The sequence below is a fragment of the Trachypithecus francoisi genome, unplaced genomic scaffold (assembly GCF_009764315.1).
Source record: "Trachypithecus francoisi isolate TF-2019V2 unplaced genomic scaffold, Tfra_2.0 Lachesis_group10, whole genome shotgun sequence".
NCBI lineage: Eukaryota > Metazoa > Chordata > Mammalia > Primates > Cercopithecidae > Trachypithecus > Trachypithecus francoisi.
In genome coordinates this window covers 69,005,031-69,024,219 of record NW_022681455.1, presented here as the reverse complement: position 1 = coordinate 69,024,219, position 19,189 = coordinate 69,005,031, and the positions used below count along the sequence as shown (strand labels likewise).

Sequence of the window (19,189 nt, the reverse complement as noted above, 5' to 3'; positions counted from 1 at the left end):
AATTGGTCCTTTTGTCTTCAGGAATGCCATACGCTCATCCATCATGCATATTCCCGACAAATTCATTATCCTGAAACTTTCCTTTCAACTGGATAGCTCCATGTTCAGATACTTTCACATCTCCCTTCAGAGTAAAATCTGTTTATCAAAGATGGACTTCAAGGACATTCATAAACTGGCCTCAACTGCCTTTCACAGGTTTCACTGGCCAAATACACTTTTCATATCAGACTATATTTTCAATGTCCCCCTTGCCTGGCTAATTCATTCTGACTCCTGAACTTTTACCCACATTCATAATGTTTAAGATTTGTTATATGTATAATAGATGAGTGCATTCATTTATTCACCATTATCATTTTTCACTAAATACACATTAATTCACTGCATGCTTTGCCCAAGGTCCTAGGTATCATCTTTTTCTTTTACTTAATATATTCCTTCTAACACTAGTGCAGTAGCCAGTGGGTACTGATCTCAGTTGCCACCAGTAGAGTCCACACCACCATTATATTTTGCCTTCTTTGCCTATAAGCTTCCTGTTTCTTTCACAACAACCAACTGTTTTCTTGGCACAGGCAGACCGTTCTCATCCTGGACAAATGACTCTGTAGAAGAGCAGAAGAAATACCGGTGATTCACAGAGTAACCAGGCTGAGCCCTGAGGCACAGCAACTTTCTAATAATAATATTGCCAATATTTATTTATCCTTGCAACATCTGTACATGAGTTTTGAAAGAGAGGTCCAATTCAGTGATACATTAATTTTGACTTAAAAAATTATCACCCATCCCATCTGATCTTCATTTTTACTGAGCATATTAGTGGTACATATCAGTGATTCTAAATCAAGAGAGTATGCCAAAATCTCTTAGGAAAATTTTCCAAATACATGTTTCCTGGCTTCCCTACTCATGCATAGTAAGGAGCATTTGATACGTAATGGGGTAGTGTGTCATGGAATATAACCTTCTAAAAAGTGATTCTATGCCTTTTTACATCATTTCCCTCAATAAGAAACACACAGAGATAAAGATACAACCTATATTTTGAGAGGATTGACCAGAAAATTTATTCTCAAATTGTGTCAAGTACACTATAAGATCTTGGTAAATATTTGTTAAATTAATGAAATAAATGAATAAAGTAGAGATTTTTCACTGATACTTGAGTAGAATATATGAACAATATTTATATAGTACTTTATGGAATACACAATGCTCACAAGTATATGTCTAAAATTTCATGGATTTTCAGGTCTAGAATCCAGTTATCTTCCCTTGTCCTGCTGGGTGACCCTGGGGCAAGCCACTAATATAGTTCATGTTTTGTCTTCCATATGCAGGCCAAGTACAAGCATCATCAGATCTCGGTTGTTGCCACATCATGTGGCTTAATGTAAAGCTGCCGTTAAATAAACTCAATCAAAAGTCTGCTTGGGTTTGCACGACCTTAGTTACACACACATACACACACATACATACACTGTAGAACTACTTAAGTTCTACTCTTCCAGAACTAAATGCTTTTAATAGCCAAGAAATTGAAGAGGGCACCATCTTCTCTGAGCATTCAGAAAGAGAAAAACAAAATATTATCATTAAAATAGCTATGGCAGAACAAGGGGCTTTGTAAGACTTTGTGAATTGGCATAGAATGATTTGCATAAGCCAGCAAATCATATAAAAAGAATGAAGACTATAAAAGCCTCACAACTTTTTAAAATTCTGTCACTTCCTAATTATAACCATGAATTGGAAATGTCAGTGTTCCTAGAATTCTCTATTTTCAAATTACTGGCTCTACTGTCTTTATTCTAAAAGGCAAAAACGTTTTTTTCCTAGTTGGATCTTTTTTCTAATATCAATAGAAAATTGATATTGATCCCTACTGCAGGTGGTAATACAACTACAGCCTGTGACATTAAATATCTCTTATTTTATGTGAAAATAACTTTTAACCAAGCAAGAAATTAAAACTCAATGCAATTTTGTTATAAACATGGCTAAAACTAGTACAGAGAAGGCCTGTCTCTGAAAAATAACTTCATTCATGATGAAATATATGACTAAAAGATCCTTTGCATTTGATAACATATTCTTTTTCTTCTTGACTGAATTTTACTCAGTAAATGAGATATATTTTTAAAAGGTGCAATATTTGTATCTAGCATATATTTTAAAAATCAATTTCTTCACGGGTATCCAAACACCTTCAAAATTATTAAATCTTCTGTCCCAAAAGAATATCAGAGTAAAAAAAAAAATCACAATAAACAAACTTTAAATAAGTTTAAATAAGTGGAAAAATCTAGCAATGTTTCCATTTTTATTCAATTTGACTTTTCATAATTTTTGCCTTCAATATTTCAAGTGTTATATAAGTATACCTAAAGTAATACAAGCGAGATTTCTAAAGTATTCAATAATAGATGCCATTTAAGATATAATTGCATCCATAGTAGGATGCTTAGGATTTAATGAGAAAATAAGTACATATGCATTCTGCATTCAAAGAACAGTGATCCTCTTAAGCACATTAGAGATTACACATACGATTGGAGCCTCCTCCCCTTAGTGCACAGAAGCTCCTCTTCTCTCTTCTCCCTCATTGCTTTCAAAACTTCATGACTTTTGGCATGTGGCCAAATTCCACATGCTTCATCTCAGCTGCCACCAGTAGAATCCAGACCACCATTATATTTTGCCGCAACTGCCACAACTGTCTCCTAAAAGTTATCTTACTTCCTTACAACCCATTTGCTACACAACACTGGATCATGATTCCCCCTTCTTTGAAGTGCTTTAAGGGTTTCTCAATAGAGGTCTTAGATAAAAGCCAAAGACCTGCAAGAGCTCTAGGATGGAACCCTTGCTTGTCTCAGCCATTGCTCTTTCTCCTTACTTGCTTTCTCTGAGCTTCTTTACCTCCCTAAACATGATACTCTGTTTTCCACATAAGGACCACTTCACATACCATCATCTTTTCTGCCTGGAATTCCCTTTTCCTGGCTCTTTACAAGGCTGATTTCTCACCTTTCAAGTCTCTTTTTAAATGCCACCTCCTCTTAGAGCCTTCCTTGAGCATACTTTCTAAATAGCTTTCCCAGTGTAGTTCTCTTTCACTGCATTCAGGTTAGGCCTTTGTTAAAAGTAAAGGGTTTTATCATCTATTTTTGTTTGCTGTTTAGATTGTCTCCTCCCATACCCCAAGCTTTATAAGGACAAAGACTCTGCTTTGTTCATGATAATATCCAGTGCCTGGCAATATGTTATGCACACAGTACAAACTAAATATTTGTTGAAGAGAGAATAAACAGGCCAATTCATGGCATAAAAGCAATGAATTGTTTCCTGTACTGCACACTCTTCCACCAGTTGAAGAAATTCATATCTCTTCCTTTTAACGCTACCTTCTCAGCCAAAGCTGTTTTAACAGTGAAGGAAAGACCACATGGTTCAGCAGCAGCAAAGGGGCAACAGCTCTGAAAACAGAGAAAGGTGGGCTAGTTTTCAATGTTTATAGGGTCTTTCTGAGACATTGGGAGAAATTATATTCATGATGGGGGTGTGTCTGAGGTGGTAACAGTCTCCAAGTGGATTATTCATTCTTCTGTGTTGTCCCTGACATTTCTGCCATCCACTACTGTAGGAAGACACAGAGTTGTGAACATTAGATCACACAGCTGGAAGATCACATCTAGTATGCAGAGCTTAAAGTCCTAGAGAAATAATGACAAGAGCTTTTATCCAGCTATTCACAATATCAGAGACCCATTCACACTTTTGTTTAATCTATTAACTGATGTAAGACATAACTGCAATATGAGATATGTGATTATAAATGAGAAATCATATTTTCAAGCATAAACATATATACTTCCTAACATGCTATGGGAAAAGTATACACACACACGTATAAAAACACACACATCGTATATAAAAACTATCTCAAAATGAATCAAAGACCTAAATGTAAGATCTAAAAGTATAAAACTCTCAGAAGAAAACATGGGGGTAAATCTTAATGACACTGGATATGAGAATGATTTCCTGGATACAAGACCAAAACCACAAATAACCAAAGAAAAAAATAGATCAATTAGACTTCATCAAAATAAAAAACTTGTGCTTCAAAAGTACTATCAAGAAAATGAAAAGACTATTCACTAAATGGGAGACAATTTTGCAAATCATTTATGTGACAAAGATCTTCTAGCCATTACACGTAAAGAACACCTATAACTCAACAATAAAAAAGACAAATAACTCATATTTTGATAGATAGATCATCTTTAGAGAAAACCCAATTTTATCCTTAAAACTGAAGAAAATATTTTGATAGATATTTCTCCAAAGAAGATATAGAAATAGCCAATAAGCCCATGAAAAGTTCATCAGTGTAATTATTTACTAGGGAAACACAAATGAAAACCACAGTAAGACACTACTTTACACCCACTGGGACGTCCATAATATAAAAGACAGACAATAACAAGTGTTAACAAGAATTTAGGGAAATTGGAATTCTCTTATTGATAGGAATGTAAAATAATGCAACTACTTTGAAATACAGCTTAGCAGGTTCTCAAAAAGTTAAATGTACAGTTACCGTATGACCCAGCAATTTTATTGCTAGTTATATACTCAAGAGAATTGAGAACACCCATACCCCCAAAAACGTGTACCTAAATGCTAATAGCAATATTATTAATAATAGTCAAAAGTAGAAACAATCCAAATGTCCATTAACTGATGGATGAATAAACAAAACCTGATATATTGATACAATCACTGGGCAATAAAAGGGATAAAGTACAGATACATACTCAGAGTCTAGAAAACATTATGCTAAATGAAAAAAGCCAGATATAAGCAGACACATATATGATTCCTTTTATAGGGAATGTCCAGAGTAGGCACACTCATAAATACAGAAAGTAATGGTTTCAGAGGCTGTATTTTGAGGAGAATGGGGTAATGAAAGCTAAAAGGTATGAAATTTCTTTTTCAGTGTGATGAAAACATTCCTGAATTACATAATGATGATGGCTGCACAGCTTTTTGAAAACCACTAAACTGTACTCTTTAAAAAGGTGAATTGTATGGTATGTGCATTGTATCTCAATTTTTTAAAAACAGGTAATCGCCGGCAAAAACGAAAAACAAAACAAAAAAGCAGAATTTCCTGATTCGTGTACCATGATTCAATTTACTCCTAATAATGTTACCTTCCACAGAAACACAAACATTATTTGGCTAAGCATAGTTTTTCCTTAGCTATCATATTTTCTTTCTGGATTTTTACCTTCAAATTCTAACTTTATTAGTTCTAGGGTGACCAACCATTCAGTCTGCCTAGGTCTAACAGAAGTTCTCAGAACATGGGATTTTTAGTGCTAAAATATGGAAAGTTTTTGCATGACATTGCATAATTTTCTTAAGTCCTCCAATCCTCATTTAAGTACTGCTTATACCCACTATAGACTTTTTTTTGCATATATGAAATGTTTATATATTGACATAATTTTTAATAACATGATGTTTATCACCTACTCTATGCTAAACAATGACATAACACTTATGTCTCAGCATCACTGGTGTCTGGCGTTTAAAAAAAAATTTTCCATAAGATATTGGGATACAGGTGGTATTTGGTTACATGAGTAAGTTCTTTAGGTGGAGATTTGTGAGAACCTGGTTCACCCATCACCCGTTTATATTCCTTCCTTTTATCTCTACACCTCCTCCCAATGCTATTTCACTTGTTTTAATGGTTAATGTTATAAGGTAATTGCTTACAAATTGGTGTTTCTTTTCTAAGTCTCTCCTGAGTTTGAAACAGAATAGCCAACTGTTTTCTGAGTGTTCCAACTGGAGATTTCCTTGGCTACTAATACTCAAATCTAATGCTGTGTGTAAACCTGCCTTAGTGCATAAATTAGCTCTCTTCTTGATTTTATCACATCCATTTAATCTCCTGAGCTAAAATGAGTTATCTTGCCTCCTTTGCTTTCCTATCACATCTAATGAATCACTATACTCTAATTATACCACATGTGAAATTTTCTCAAATCTTCTCTACCTCCTGCCTCTTCTACCTAGTCTCCCTAACATATGTGCCTGAGACTGAAGAGTAGCCAAGTGTTTCTTGGACTTTTTAAATCCATAATAAGTCTGAAAAACACCAAAACCCCATTATTTTACATTAAATTTCAAAATAAAAAGCAGTATTAAAAGTAAAACCAAAGCTAAGGCACGAGTTGTTTATTTTCTCCAAATTAGATAACTGTCCTATTCTCCTGATGCAGCACTTCCTGCCTCTGATCTTTCTCTCTCTTTAACACAGGTATACCCATATGCACCCACACACACAAATTCCCACCCACCCAGGAAACCACATACACACATACACACACACTGCACTGAATTCTTATAATTTTATGTTACCTTGGCATCCATTTTAAATATAAATTGAAGGTTCTCATACCAGAAGCAGAGCTTAGCCACCACTGGCCCAGCTGCCAGTTCTCTGGCTCCTCACTGTTCCTTAAGATGATCAATCCAGATCTACCTCATACAACTGACTCCTGGTGACAGCTTCCCATGGGACAGCTAGTTACAGCTATGTGACTTGCCCACTGACCCCCAACACCTCCCCAGATATGCCACAGGGACCACCCCTCAGTACAGCATGACTCCACTGAGCTAGTCTCTGCTTGCTCTACACTCACCAGTTAGAACTCCATGAGGTAAACCTGCGTGGGTAACAGTCTGGACACCAGGAAAGGCTCTGGCCTATGAGTCCCTCACTCTCTCTTTCTTGCTCCCCACCAGCTAGTTGCACGTGCATTTCTCAGACAGCTCCCAGCTTCCTGTTGGCCCTTGGAGGCATGGCCACCCCTTCTCGCTACGATCTGTCAGTGACACACTGCTTCTGTTATTTCACGTGTTTTACTGTGTTGCCTTCTCTGTGTCTCACTTGACTGACACACCTGAACCTAACTCTCCTCCTAGCCAGGGCTCTCCTACACAACTCTCCTGACATCTTGGTAGAAATAAAGTGGACACAGCTCATTAAGAGCCACAGGGGTGTCTGCCATTATGAACAAATTTCCTTTAAGAGGGGCATTTGATCATGGGTGAGGCACTTCAGCATTAGGTTGTCCACAAAGATGAAGAACTATTCCATGAAAAGCACACTGTGAACATCCATGACCACCCTGCTGGAGCCCCACTGACACAGGGCTAGAGTTTATAGCAACTCTCAAGAGAGACCTCAAGACTAAAGTAGAGAAAAATACAATGCATAGAGATTCCAGCAGTCAGTATATGGTTTAAATTACCCAGCACAACCTGATGTTCTGGGTCTCAGGGTAATTGTTTTCTGCTTCTGGAAGACTGTACCTCAAATCTGCATACCTACTAAACTATTCAGTCTTTAAAATCCATATTACTGGCCAGGCACAGCAGCTCACGCCTGTAATCCCAGCACTTTGGGAGGCCGAGAAGGGCGGATCACGAGTTAAGGAGTTCAAGACCATCCTGACCAACATGGTGAAACCCTGTCTCTACTAAAAACACAAAAAGTAGCTGGGTGTGGTGGTGCATGCCTGTAATCCCAGCTACTTGAGAGGCAGAAGAATCGCTTCAACCCGGGAGGCAGAGGTTGCAGCGAGCCGAGATCGCACCACTGCACTCCAGCCTGGGTGGCAGAGCGAGACTCCGTCTCAATAAAAAAAAAAAAGCCTTATTATTGCTGCAGGCTCTGTAAATCCTTCCCTGACCACATCAAGCCCAAACAGAACAAATCATTTTATCTTTTTAAACACATTTTTAGTATTGTATTTATTATTCAGTATTATAATTTATTTATCTAACTATCCTCTCCTCCCCCAACTTGAGAAGAAACTCTTAAGAAAAAGATTCTATCTCATTTATATATCTCATTTTTCTATCTTATACCCAAGGAATAGCAGGCATATGACTCAATTTGTTGAACTCCAGTAATATTTTGATATATTTATTACTTCAATTAAATGATGACAACTCAGGTGGCATGCTTAAAATATGACTGAGTGACATTTTAATAATAACTTAAAAGGAACACTTGGATAGTTTATATACATAGTTATCAAAAATATAAAGTATATTGACATGTGTATCCATCAATCTAGACTTGCATGATAGAATATACCAAGTGATGGCCGGGCGCGGTGGCTCAAGCCTGTAACCCCAGCACTTTGGGAGGCCGAGATGGGTGGATCATGAGGTCAGGAGATCGAGACCATCCTGGCTAATACGGTGAAACCCCGTCTCTACTAAAAATACAAAAACTAGCCGGGCGAGGTGGCGGGCGCCTGTAGTCCCAGCTACTCGGGAGGCTGAGGCAGGAGAATGGCGTAAACCCGGGAGGCGGAGCTTGCAGTGAGCTGAGATCCGGCCACTGCACTCCAGTCCGGGCGACAGAGCGAGACTCCGCCTCAAAAAAAAAAAAAAAAAGAATATACCAAGTGATATGAGTACTATCACCCTGCTTCCTCTCTACCAGTCTCTCTATTTCTTTTTCCCTACTCAGTTAAACTTTTAGAAAAAGTCATGTACATTTACCCTCCCCTTTTCCTGACTTCTCATTTCCTCCTCAAGCCTACAGAAACACACCATTTCCACTCACTTATATGTTGAAAATGCTATGGTAAATGCCACCAATGGCCTCTATGTGACCAAAACCAAAGCACACCTTTCATCCCTTATTTCTTGATTTTCTGCTGCATTTAACACTGTTGGGCATTCCCCTTGAATCCCTGTACTACCTTGGCTTCTGGTTCTTATGATTCTTTAACTATTACTTCTTGACTGAGTTGGCCTCATAATTTACCCTTTCCTTAAGCATTGCTTTTACCTTGGGTTCACTCTTATTTTTTTTTCTATGTAATCTTTGGTGATGTCATCTATTTCCTCAGTTAACTGAGTGCTAAAGGTTCACAGAGTCAACCTCTTGTTAGATATATATGCTTGGATAGCTTACAGGTATTACAAAATCACTATATGAAAATCTGAACTCACCACTGTCCATCTGATATGGTTTGGGTGTGTTCCCAACCCAAATCTCATTTTGAATTCCCATGTATTGGGGGAGGGACCCAGTGGGAGGTAACTGAATCATGGGGACAGGTCTTTCCCATGCTGTTCTCATGACAGTGAATAAGTTTCATGAGATCTGATGGTAATATAAGAGGGAGTTTCCCTGCACAAGCTCTTCTCTTCTCTGCTGCCAGGTGAGATGTGCCTTTCACCTTCCAGCATGATTGTGAGACCTCCCCAGCCACGTGGAACTGTAAGTCCAATAAACTTCTTTCTTTTGTAAAATGCCCAGTCTTGGGTACGTCTTTATCAGCAGCATGAAAACAGACTAATACACCATCTATGCCTAGTTTTGGTTTACAATTTTAATTCAACTTCTTGGTAATGGCTCTTAGTCACCCAAGTCATTAATATGGTAATCCCCCTAAACTCTTTCCTTACAACCCATATTCAATTGGCAATCAAACATTGGCCATTTTACTTCTCACTTAGCTCTTGAAATGTCTCCTTCCCATAACCTCTATTACTCCTTCCTCTAAGTTAAGACCTTATTATCTCTCCCTGACCTATTGCAATAGTTTGTTAATTGATTTACTTGTCTCTAGTTTTGCCCATTTCACATTCATAGTCCCTTTTCCCTACTTCTCCCAAAGCAATTAATACATATTATCTATATATATACATCTACTGATAAAGCAAATCTGCTTATGCCATTCTCCTAATTAAAATCCATTAATGCAATCCTCATAACTAACTGCACTGTTTATTAAATTTTGTATTTTGACCAGTTACCATATAGAGAAATCTAAGTTCTGTCCTAAAATACTAACCTGGGAGGCACTCCTAGATTTTCTATTATCTTTTATTTTTTTTTAAATATTTAGAGGTCTGGTCACTAGCCTCTATTGATTTCCAGACCCACTGAAAATCACACATTACAAATTGTAAAATACTGATCTATAAGCTAAAGCCTGTCCTCAATTATCCCCTTCCAATTTATTTTTGTCCTTTCCATGTTAACCTAAAAAGGGATTTATGTGGCTACGGAGAGTTCCATTCACAAACATTACTCTCCACAGTGAATCAGCTATTATAAGGAATGAAAGTAAACTTTAAATTCTTCAAGTCACCGACAGAGAGGTTCATTGTTTTAAACAGAAAAGAATTGAGTGAGCAAAGAGATTGCCAAAAACCAGGATCCAAAGAATCTACAGTTGCTTCTTCTTGGCCACTAAACTCAAAGAGCCACAGGGAAGTTTCCACTAGGTGCAATTAAAGTGACAACAGATTCCCACAGCTGTAAGTCTGTGGAAAGTGAAAACAAAATAAGAGAAAAATTATCTAATGTCTTCTTTTGGAGGATGGCAAATGCTAGTTCATATTCAATAATGTCTAATTTAAAATGAACTTTGGGAATAGGTGAGACCAATTAAAATGAAACCTCGATGTGTGGAATATAAAGAGATTTTAAAATCAACGTTAATTCCTCAAAGAACTTCAATTCTAAAATACCTGAAATGTTTTCTAATTCCTAGAATATAAGATGAAAACTGGGGATGTAAGTTTTCTATGAATTATCCAAAAAGTTTCATCATACAAAAATGGTTTTATATACAGTCAGAATATCTATAGAAAACAGAAAAATGACAACATCATTTAAAGTACTTCTTCTAAGTTTGTACTTTTTAATATGTAATTATCAATCATTTTTACTATTGCTAATTCAAACCTGTTTTTATTCCTTGGAGAATACTGATTAAATGTAGAAGATGATATTCAAGTATACTTATTGGGGTAAAACTTATAACACCTATTAAACCTCCTGAATTTTACCACATTTCATATCCTAAAACACAAATCATTTTAAGTGATATGTTACTGTATGTAATATACAAAATATAGGCATTTCAATGACCAAATTAAGGGTAAAGCAGGGAGTAGAGAAAAAATCAAATCAGTCAACTCTGAGTTTCAAATGTGAATGAGACTCTTTTGGTTGGTCATTTAACTAATCATTAGGATCTACACTTAAGAATTCAATAATAAAAATGAAACTAGATGGACAATCCACTTTGGTTTTTGTTTTTGTTTTTGTTTTTGTTTTGAGACAGGGTCTCACTCTGTCGCCCAGGCTGGAGTGCAATGGCAGGATCTCAGGTTACTGCAATCTCCGCCTCACAGGTTCAGATGATTCTCCTGCCTCAGCCTCCCAAGTAGGTGAGATTAGAGATGGCCACCACCTCGCCCAGCTAATTTTTGTGTTTTTAGTACAGATGGGTCACCACGTTGGCCAGGCTGGTCCCAAACTCCACACCTCAGGTGATCCACCCACCTTGGCCTCCCAAAGTGCTGGGATTACAGGCATGAGCCACTGCGCCCAGCTGACAATGCACTTTTAAAAAGTGTCAGTTACCTTTAAATAATATATCTTGAAGGTCAGATAATGGACTATCTATGCATTTCCCTTAAACACACTAGCCCCTACTTGGCAGCCTGTCTGTACCTTGCCTCCCTACTTCCCTGAGGTATTACGTTCCAGCTCATATGCATTCCAAATCTAAAACAATCAAACAAACAAGAAAAGAACTGCTGTCACTTTAGAGCCCTAAGAAAACTGTCCCTTTCCTCCAACTAGTTTAATCCTTTCAATATGGTATTAGAAACATCACTTAACACAAATATTGAATCCAGAGCTCAGCTAATTGCATCTAATTCAACAGTAGCCTTTTTATTACATATACAAGAGCAGCCACAGTATCTACTCTCACATGCAATGTGAATAAATCTGTAACCATGATCTGCATAAGAGACGACATTTTCAGTCAATAAAACCAATGCCATACTCACGGTGAAGGTTGGTGGGGCTGGTTTTCAGCATTTCTTGGTGTTTTGCAGGCAGCAGGCTTCGCCATGTCCCTGACAACACACCTGGGCGCATGATAGACAGCACAACGCACTATTAATTATAAAAAGGGTAGAACATATCTAGAAATTAAACACGGTAGTGAAAAACAATCTAAGGGAAAGTCTTTGCAAGCCCCTTCAATATTAACCTGGGGGCCCCAGCAAAGCCTTTGGAGTTGGAAATCTTTGACACAGGCTTCCAAAAGCTCAATTATACCCAAATAAAATCTGTGCTAGCCTCTGTATTTGACTTTCCTTTTAGCATCAATAACATGATTGTCAGCAGCTTTTCCCATAGCAGAAAAGCTACTGAAAGCTTTGGCGTGACCATATGAAGATGTCTGAAAGCTTAAAAATAGGAACAGCTGTTGCGTTGATATGTTAAATTTTGAGCAGGATATTCTGTGGCTTTTGCTATTTTACTAAAAAATACGGACTTTTGTTTCATACCACGAATCACCACACAGGTCTTTGTTCGTGCAAAAAGATCTGAGAGGCCTCAAGGCATCCCCCTTGTTCAAAATTTCCTCATGCTAAGAGGGAGGAAGAGATCAAAGACAAGGTTCATATATAAAGTGTGTGTGTGTGTGTGTATGTGTGTGTAAAATAAGAAAGGATACTCCAAAATGTGAAACAAAGTAATTAAATGTCTTTGTGCCATAAGTCATCCATCACAAAATAAATGTAGATGGTAGACAATATAACAAAGCTCCAAAGGGCAGCAGGAAGAGATATTCCTACTTTCATGTAAACAGGGCTTACAGAGCACTGGTGACATTTATTGGCAGAAATCAGAAAACACCTCCCTCTGAGGATGAACATGGATGGCTCAGATATTCCTTCTCCTCAAAAGCTTTAAAATAAACATAGCTTTGAATAGAGAAGGCTTGGTTATAAAACTTAGACCTCACATCTTAGTCTTTGCTAAATGGAATGCCCCTTAGGATCCAGAAGGCTTCAAATATGAATCTGGTTCTTAAGAGCTTTCATGGAGGCTTCTTGGAGATTTGACTACCCTGCTCATATTTAAGGCCAGTCATGTTATTCCAGAAGTGGATCGCTGGTGAAGCAGTGGTAGATAAACTCTTTTCCCAGAGCTTAAAGCTGCATGGCAAATTTCTCCACTTCTGAAAGAAATGATACAGGAAAACATGGACACAACGCACAGAAACGTGCACACACACACTGCTCATTCCAAACAAGGTCAGTAAGACTTCCAAATCAATATGTAACGTGACAAGAAAAGAAAACGGTGCCATTTCAAAGCCTCAACACACCTTCCCTTTGGGATAAAAATTTTAAAAAGTGGTGTTCATCAAGAGTTGATGCTAAACTTTTAATGAATTGGTCAAGAGATGTGAGTCAACGACATCCACAGGAACCACAAAGCCTTGTGTTCTTTCCCCAGTGTCGTGAAAGAAGGCCAATCATGCATCAGCCTTTAAAACATTCAGGAAGGCAGTTGCTAGGGAAGTGTAATGTCCTAGGATTTCTGAGCTCTGAAATTTTAATCAAACTTACACAAGCTAAAAAGTCCAGCAAGTTAAACTTTATAGCATTCGAAAATCTTTAGCAATTCTCACATATGCTTTTTTTTTTTTTTTTTTTTTTTTTTTTTGAGACGGAGTCTCACTCTGTTGCCTAGGCGCTGGAGTGCAGTGGCATGATCTCCACTCACTGCAAACTCCGCCTCCCGGGTTCCGGGTCATTCTCCTGCCTCAGCCTCCTCAGTAGCTGAGACTACAGGCGCCCACCACCAGGCCTGGTTAATTTTTTGTATTTTTAGTAGAGACGATGTTTCACTGTGCTAGCCAGGATGTCTCGGTCTCCTAACCTCGTGATCCACCCGCCTCGGCCTCCCAAAGTGCTGGGATTACAGGCGGGAGTCACCGCGCCCGGCCGCAGCGTTTTTAATCTACACGCACTGATTTGTGAAAATATCTGAAATATCACCAACTTGGAAAAATGCTAAAGAATTAAATCTATGAGAAATCTTAATTCATCTATTTTTTTCCCCTCAAGTCATAGGTATTCAGACAAAGCTCTCAAAGAAAACAAATCTACTACTTAATAGTTTTTTTAAAATATGTGCTGAAGTAACTATTTTCTAACAAATATAAGGTATTAAGCAACATTAAAGGTAGGTTTGTAAGCAAACTTTTTTTTTTTTTTTCTGACTAAAAGGCCCTACCTGCTGGGCATGGTGGCTCACGCCTGTAATACATCACTTTGGAAGGCTAAGGCCAGTGGATCAGTTGAGGTCAGGAGTTTGAGACCAGGCTGGCCAACATGGTGAAACCCCATCTTTACTAAAAAAATACAAAATTTAGCTGGGTGTGTGGTGCATGCCTGCAGTCCCAGCTACTCAGAAGGCAGCGGCAGGAGAACTGCTTGAACCCGGGAGGCAGAGGTTGCAATGAGCTGAGATTGTGCCACTGCACTCCAGCCTGGGCTACACAGCGAGACTCCATCTCAAACAAAAAAATAAAATAAAATAAAATAACAATTTAAAAAGGGCCCTATCTTTGTAAGAAAATTCTTGTCTAATTTCAAGTCCCAGTGGTTTTGGTTTAAAATTACAAGTTGATATACTGTTTCTGTCTATGTATGTTATAGAATCTTTCTGATAAAAATTTCATTCAATGTTTTGAACTTTAAAGTTTTATTGAATAATAAAAATAAACACATTAGTATTCAAAAGCAACATATTTAGAATTAATTTGAATAAAACAGGAAAACAACACATTTTCCATAATAGGATATATCCTGGCCACAGGACAAATATTCAAGACTAGAGCAAAGCAGCTAGCTACTGAATCTGTGTTTTAAAGGGAGGAAACTAATTGTTTCAGGTTGCTAATTATTTACCCAATTTCGGGGGCTTCTAAATCATAGCAATAGATATTCCTGCATTTTCTAATTTGACTTTTATTTAGCTGAAATTTTTTCTAGATATAAGAAAGAAAAGGAAGAAAGTACCCTACACTCAGAGTAAGACACATCAGAAGTATACTCACAAGATTTTTGCTTGTGTAGATTACCATTTCTTTAAAATTATAATTAAATTGCACCAGTTTGGAGGGATAAAACCTTAACAGTTTTGACAGTTGTAACATATGGAAACTGTGTAACCTCAGCAATTTCCACTATCTCCTATGCATTAGACTCGGTATAATAATATAAACCCCCCATACTTTAAGAAACACAACAATGATATTTCAGTATGTTGCAGCTTTTAAGGTGTTTGTCTCCGTGTGTAATTCACTCCTTCAGCCAGACATAAGGAGACCACAAACGCTGCCACAACGCTGACTTCCCAGAATTACCACGGATGGAGGGACTAGGAATTCAAAGGGTTTGACCTCTTATTCTTTGCAAAGTCTTTAATGACTCAGTTTTATCAGATTGGGGCTCTTCCACAGTCTTCTAACTGAATGTGAGCATTTCCTCATCACTGAAGCATCACTGAAGATTTATGCAAATAAGACATTCTGCAACCGCCTCAGGGGAATGCTCCTCCTGACTCCACCCTCAGCGCTGCTGGGTTTTATGAATGGCTGCAATCAATGCGATGAATGGTTGCCAACTGCCCACTCAGCCACTTCCACTCTTCAGTGCACGTACACACGGGAGAGACTAACATTGCCACAAGCCTGCAGATGAAGCTATGGCAAGGCTTTCATCTCTCCAAACAGGAACTAAATGTGCTTTCAGATACTTAGAGTATGTGAATTAAAAATTCTAAATGCCTTCAAGAAACACAATTTACATAATTACCTTCTCTCTTTTGACTTTCCATTTTGGTGCCTGCAATCACTACCCTCTACCCTCCCTCCCAAAAAAACACCACTATTTTATGTTAAACTTTATCTGAATTTGAACTTTAAATGGTTTTCTCTTTCATGACTAATGTCAGGAAACTAGTTACTGTGCAGGAAGCGGCCCAATAGTAGACTATAGCACGTTTACATTTCTGTTCTCAATGTTATGGTTTTTGAATTTTCCTATAATAAATGGAGACAATTATCTCCAAACAGTGTTGGGGAAATACATGTGTTTGTGTCTACTTCCCAAGTGTTATTGTAGTAGTCCACATTGGTCCTAAGAGACCTTAGGAGCAGTTAAGATAATGTAAGATTGACAAAATGAAATGTTTTTCAAATATACAATTTTCTGATTTGCTGATCACTGATTAAAAGTACCTAGAAACAGACAAGAAGAGACTTCAGGGACTCTGTAGCTGGCCACCTTTCCTTCTACACTCCCCATTCAGTGCTTCATGCCATTCATCAACATGACATTAACCATAAAGTACCCCAAATCCATGCAAAATTCCTATTTCCTGCCTGATTCTCTTTTCTTAGCTCCAGTCAGACATCTAACTGCCTCCTGACATTTGTACTTGGGTATTTAATAGACCTCTCAAAATCAGCATTTCCAAAATAGAACTTTTCATCTTTTTTTCCCCCAAACTTGATCCTCCGGCAGCCATCTCCACCTTGGCTGATCATAACTACGTTTCTCCAGCTGTTTAGGTGAAAAACTTTAGACTAGATTTTTTGTTTTCGCTCACATCCTGTGTCCTATCTACCAGACTGGATGTATTTTCTAAATTTGTGCAGAAATTGACCACTTATCAGCCCCTCCACTATTGTCACCCTGTCCTGAGCCAATATTGTCTTTCATTTGAATTCTCATCATAGATTTTTAACTGGTCACCCAGCATTTACTATTGTTCTCCTCCTGGAGTCTATTCTCAACACAACAGCCAAAGTGATTCTTTTGAAATATAAATTAGGTACTGCCACCTTTACCCAATAGTTCCCTATTTTACTCACAAGGAAGTGCCTGAGTCCTTAGCATAGCATCAGAACTCCCAGCACTACTCCCTGCATCTACCTTTCCTGCCTTGAGATTTCTGCACCAACCTTTCCTTCTGTCTGGATAGCTCTTCCCAATACTGGTATGACTAAACCCCTCACTTCTTTAAAGTCTTTGCTCAATTGTCAAGTTTTTGATGGTTCCTACTCTAATTATTCTACTTACTACTACAATCTGCTCCCCTCACCACATCCAGGTATTTCCATGCACGCTTCACGTTGCTCTACTACTTTCTGAGATGTACTGTCTCCTACTGCTGAAATATGAACTTCTCAAGATCAGAGATCTTTTTCTGTTTGGATCATTGACATATACCAAGAGCCTAGAACAGTGTCTTACATGTGATAGCAACTCATCACGTATTTGTACAATGAATAAAGAAGATACAAAGAATGAAAATCTATGGATTTCAATCTTGAGTAACTAATTTAATATGGTAAAATACAGTGATTTAAAACAGAGTCTAGGTAATAGTTTTTGTCATAGCAAGTTTCTATACAATATTTATAAAATATAAATGACCAACAAGTTTTATGATTTGACTAACTTCACTAAATTTGTGTTCATATGGTTTGAGTATGGTTCACTCTCTTTCTGAACAAGAAAAAGAGTATTTCATAGAATATGACTTATGTAGTGGAAAGGACTCTTTAATATACAATTACTGCTTTGAACCAGTGAAATACTATTTAACATCTGGTGTACCAATATTTTATCAAATAAAACACTAAAGTAATTATATATGGGGAAATTTCTTAATAGTAAAGAGAGAAAATTCATCCTTTTTTTCTGATTTTTTCTGAAGAGGGTAGGAAAATAAGAAGAACTTCCATTTAGTTGATACCTATCATGTACCAAAATACCCACAGCATATCTCACGTATTCTTCATACCACCCTGCCGGGGGATATGATTCTCCTACTTGGCTGATGAAGAAACTACGCATCTACGAGATTAAATTATTTTTCCAATGATAAATGGCAAATGTTGATACCGTAAGAAGTCAGGCTTTTAATCAAGGTTGGTTTGGTATTAAAACTAACATGCTTTCCACCATTCCAGGCAGCCATCTGTCTTTAATACTTAAAAGATGAATGGAAACTGATAAACATCAACTATGAAGTTACAGAGTCCAGCATCCTCAGACATGTTTCGATATCATTGATTTCCTGATATAGGTATATTTCTGAAAGTATTCAAATCATCCTACATGATTCAGTGTCCTTTAAACAATATTCTAGTATTACCAGATCATATTCATGAAATATTACATAACAGCAGAACAATGGTGACATCAGAATATTGAGCTGGCTAAACTAGAAGGGTAAAGTGACCTTAAGATCAATGGCAAAACTGGAATACTGCAAAATGTGAAATTCAAGACAAATTATCTGGTACATAGAGAAAGGGTTTCTATAATAAAAAAAAAAAAAAGAAAGGTGAAAAGACAAAAGATTCATTTGCAAGACAAGTAGAACGCAATTGATGAAAAATCTTCAAATATATATTTTAAAGAAGGTCTTTAAAAGTGACCTCATTTCCATTCACAAATCCTAAAAGAGGAAAAGCTGAAGAATATTATTTTAAAACTCATTTTATATAGAAATTTGTATATTCATGTCAATTATCAGTGAACAAATGAGCACGATGACTGTTACCCATAAGATGAAAATGGAACAGTGAAAATTCTACACCAGAAGGGAAAAGTGAATGTTGACATTTCAAAAAGCTAGATATACTAATCGCAAACCATCAGGTCCTGTTACACCACCAGGGTGCACTCAGGGAAGATTCAGGAGTTTATGAGTAGTTTTTACTTTCAAAAGGTATAGCAGATAGGTGAAGTAGGTTCCTAATTATAAGACAAGAGAAACCAGCTGGCCATTTTTCACAGTTAGTGATGAGAAATGTTGACCTTCCCCTGAAGAGACCAGGAAATTATTCACAAAACAATATGAAAAGGCTAGGATTCTAAAATAAAGGTGATAACAAACTAAAGATTCACTACAGAGATTAATGGGAGATTTTAAGTTTTGGAAATCAAATTTTTCAAAGACTGATAAGAAAAGAAAATAATAGGTAAGAAGTCAAGTCTCTGGTCTTCTTAATCATTGAAATCCACCCGTTATCATCCTTTAGATCTCCAGAATACAAACTGGCTTGATTCTATAAGTTTCTCATATTGTTTCCAATATTTTGGCAACATGTCCCATTAACCTCTTTTTACTCAAGCTATTATTTTCTGTTAACACACTCAGTTTATTTCTCCATCCAGCAATTCTTAAAATGTTATACTTACTTTACTTACTTATGGATTTATA

At 37.2% G+C, this 19,189-nt stretch overlaps 1 protein-coding gene across 25 annotated transcripts in view; it reads right to left on the bottom strand.

Moving 5' to 3' along the window:
• RIMS1 (regulating synaptic membrane exocytosis 1) overlaps positions 1-19,189 on the bottom strand; it is a 519,140-nt gene that overhangs the window by 420,338 nt on the left and 79,613 nt on the right. The window contains exon 1 of one of the 25 annotated variants that reach the window (XM_033217613.1): positions 11,932-12,012. The exons of the other annotated variants lie outside the window; for them this stretch is intronic. Within the exon in view, the coding sequence (XP_033073504.1) occupies positions 11,932-11,996 (65 nt within the window). The 5' untranslated portion in view covers positions 11,997-12,012. Of the gene's footprint in view, positions 1-11,931; positions 12,013-19,189 lie in introns of those variants that run through there. 25 annotated transcript variants of the gene reach the window in all.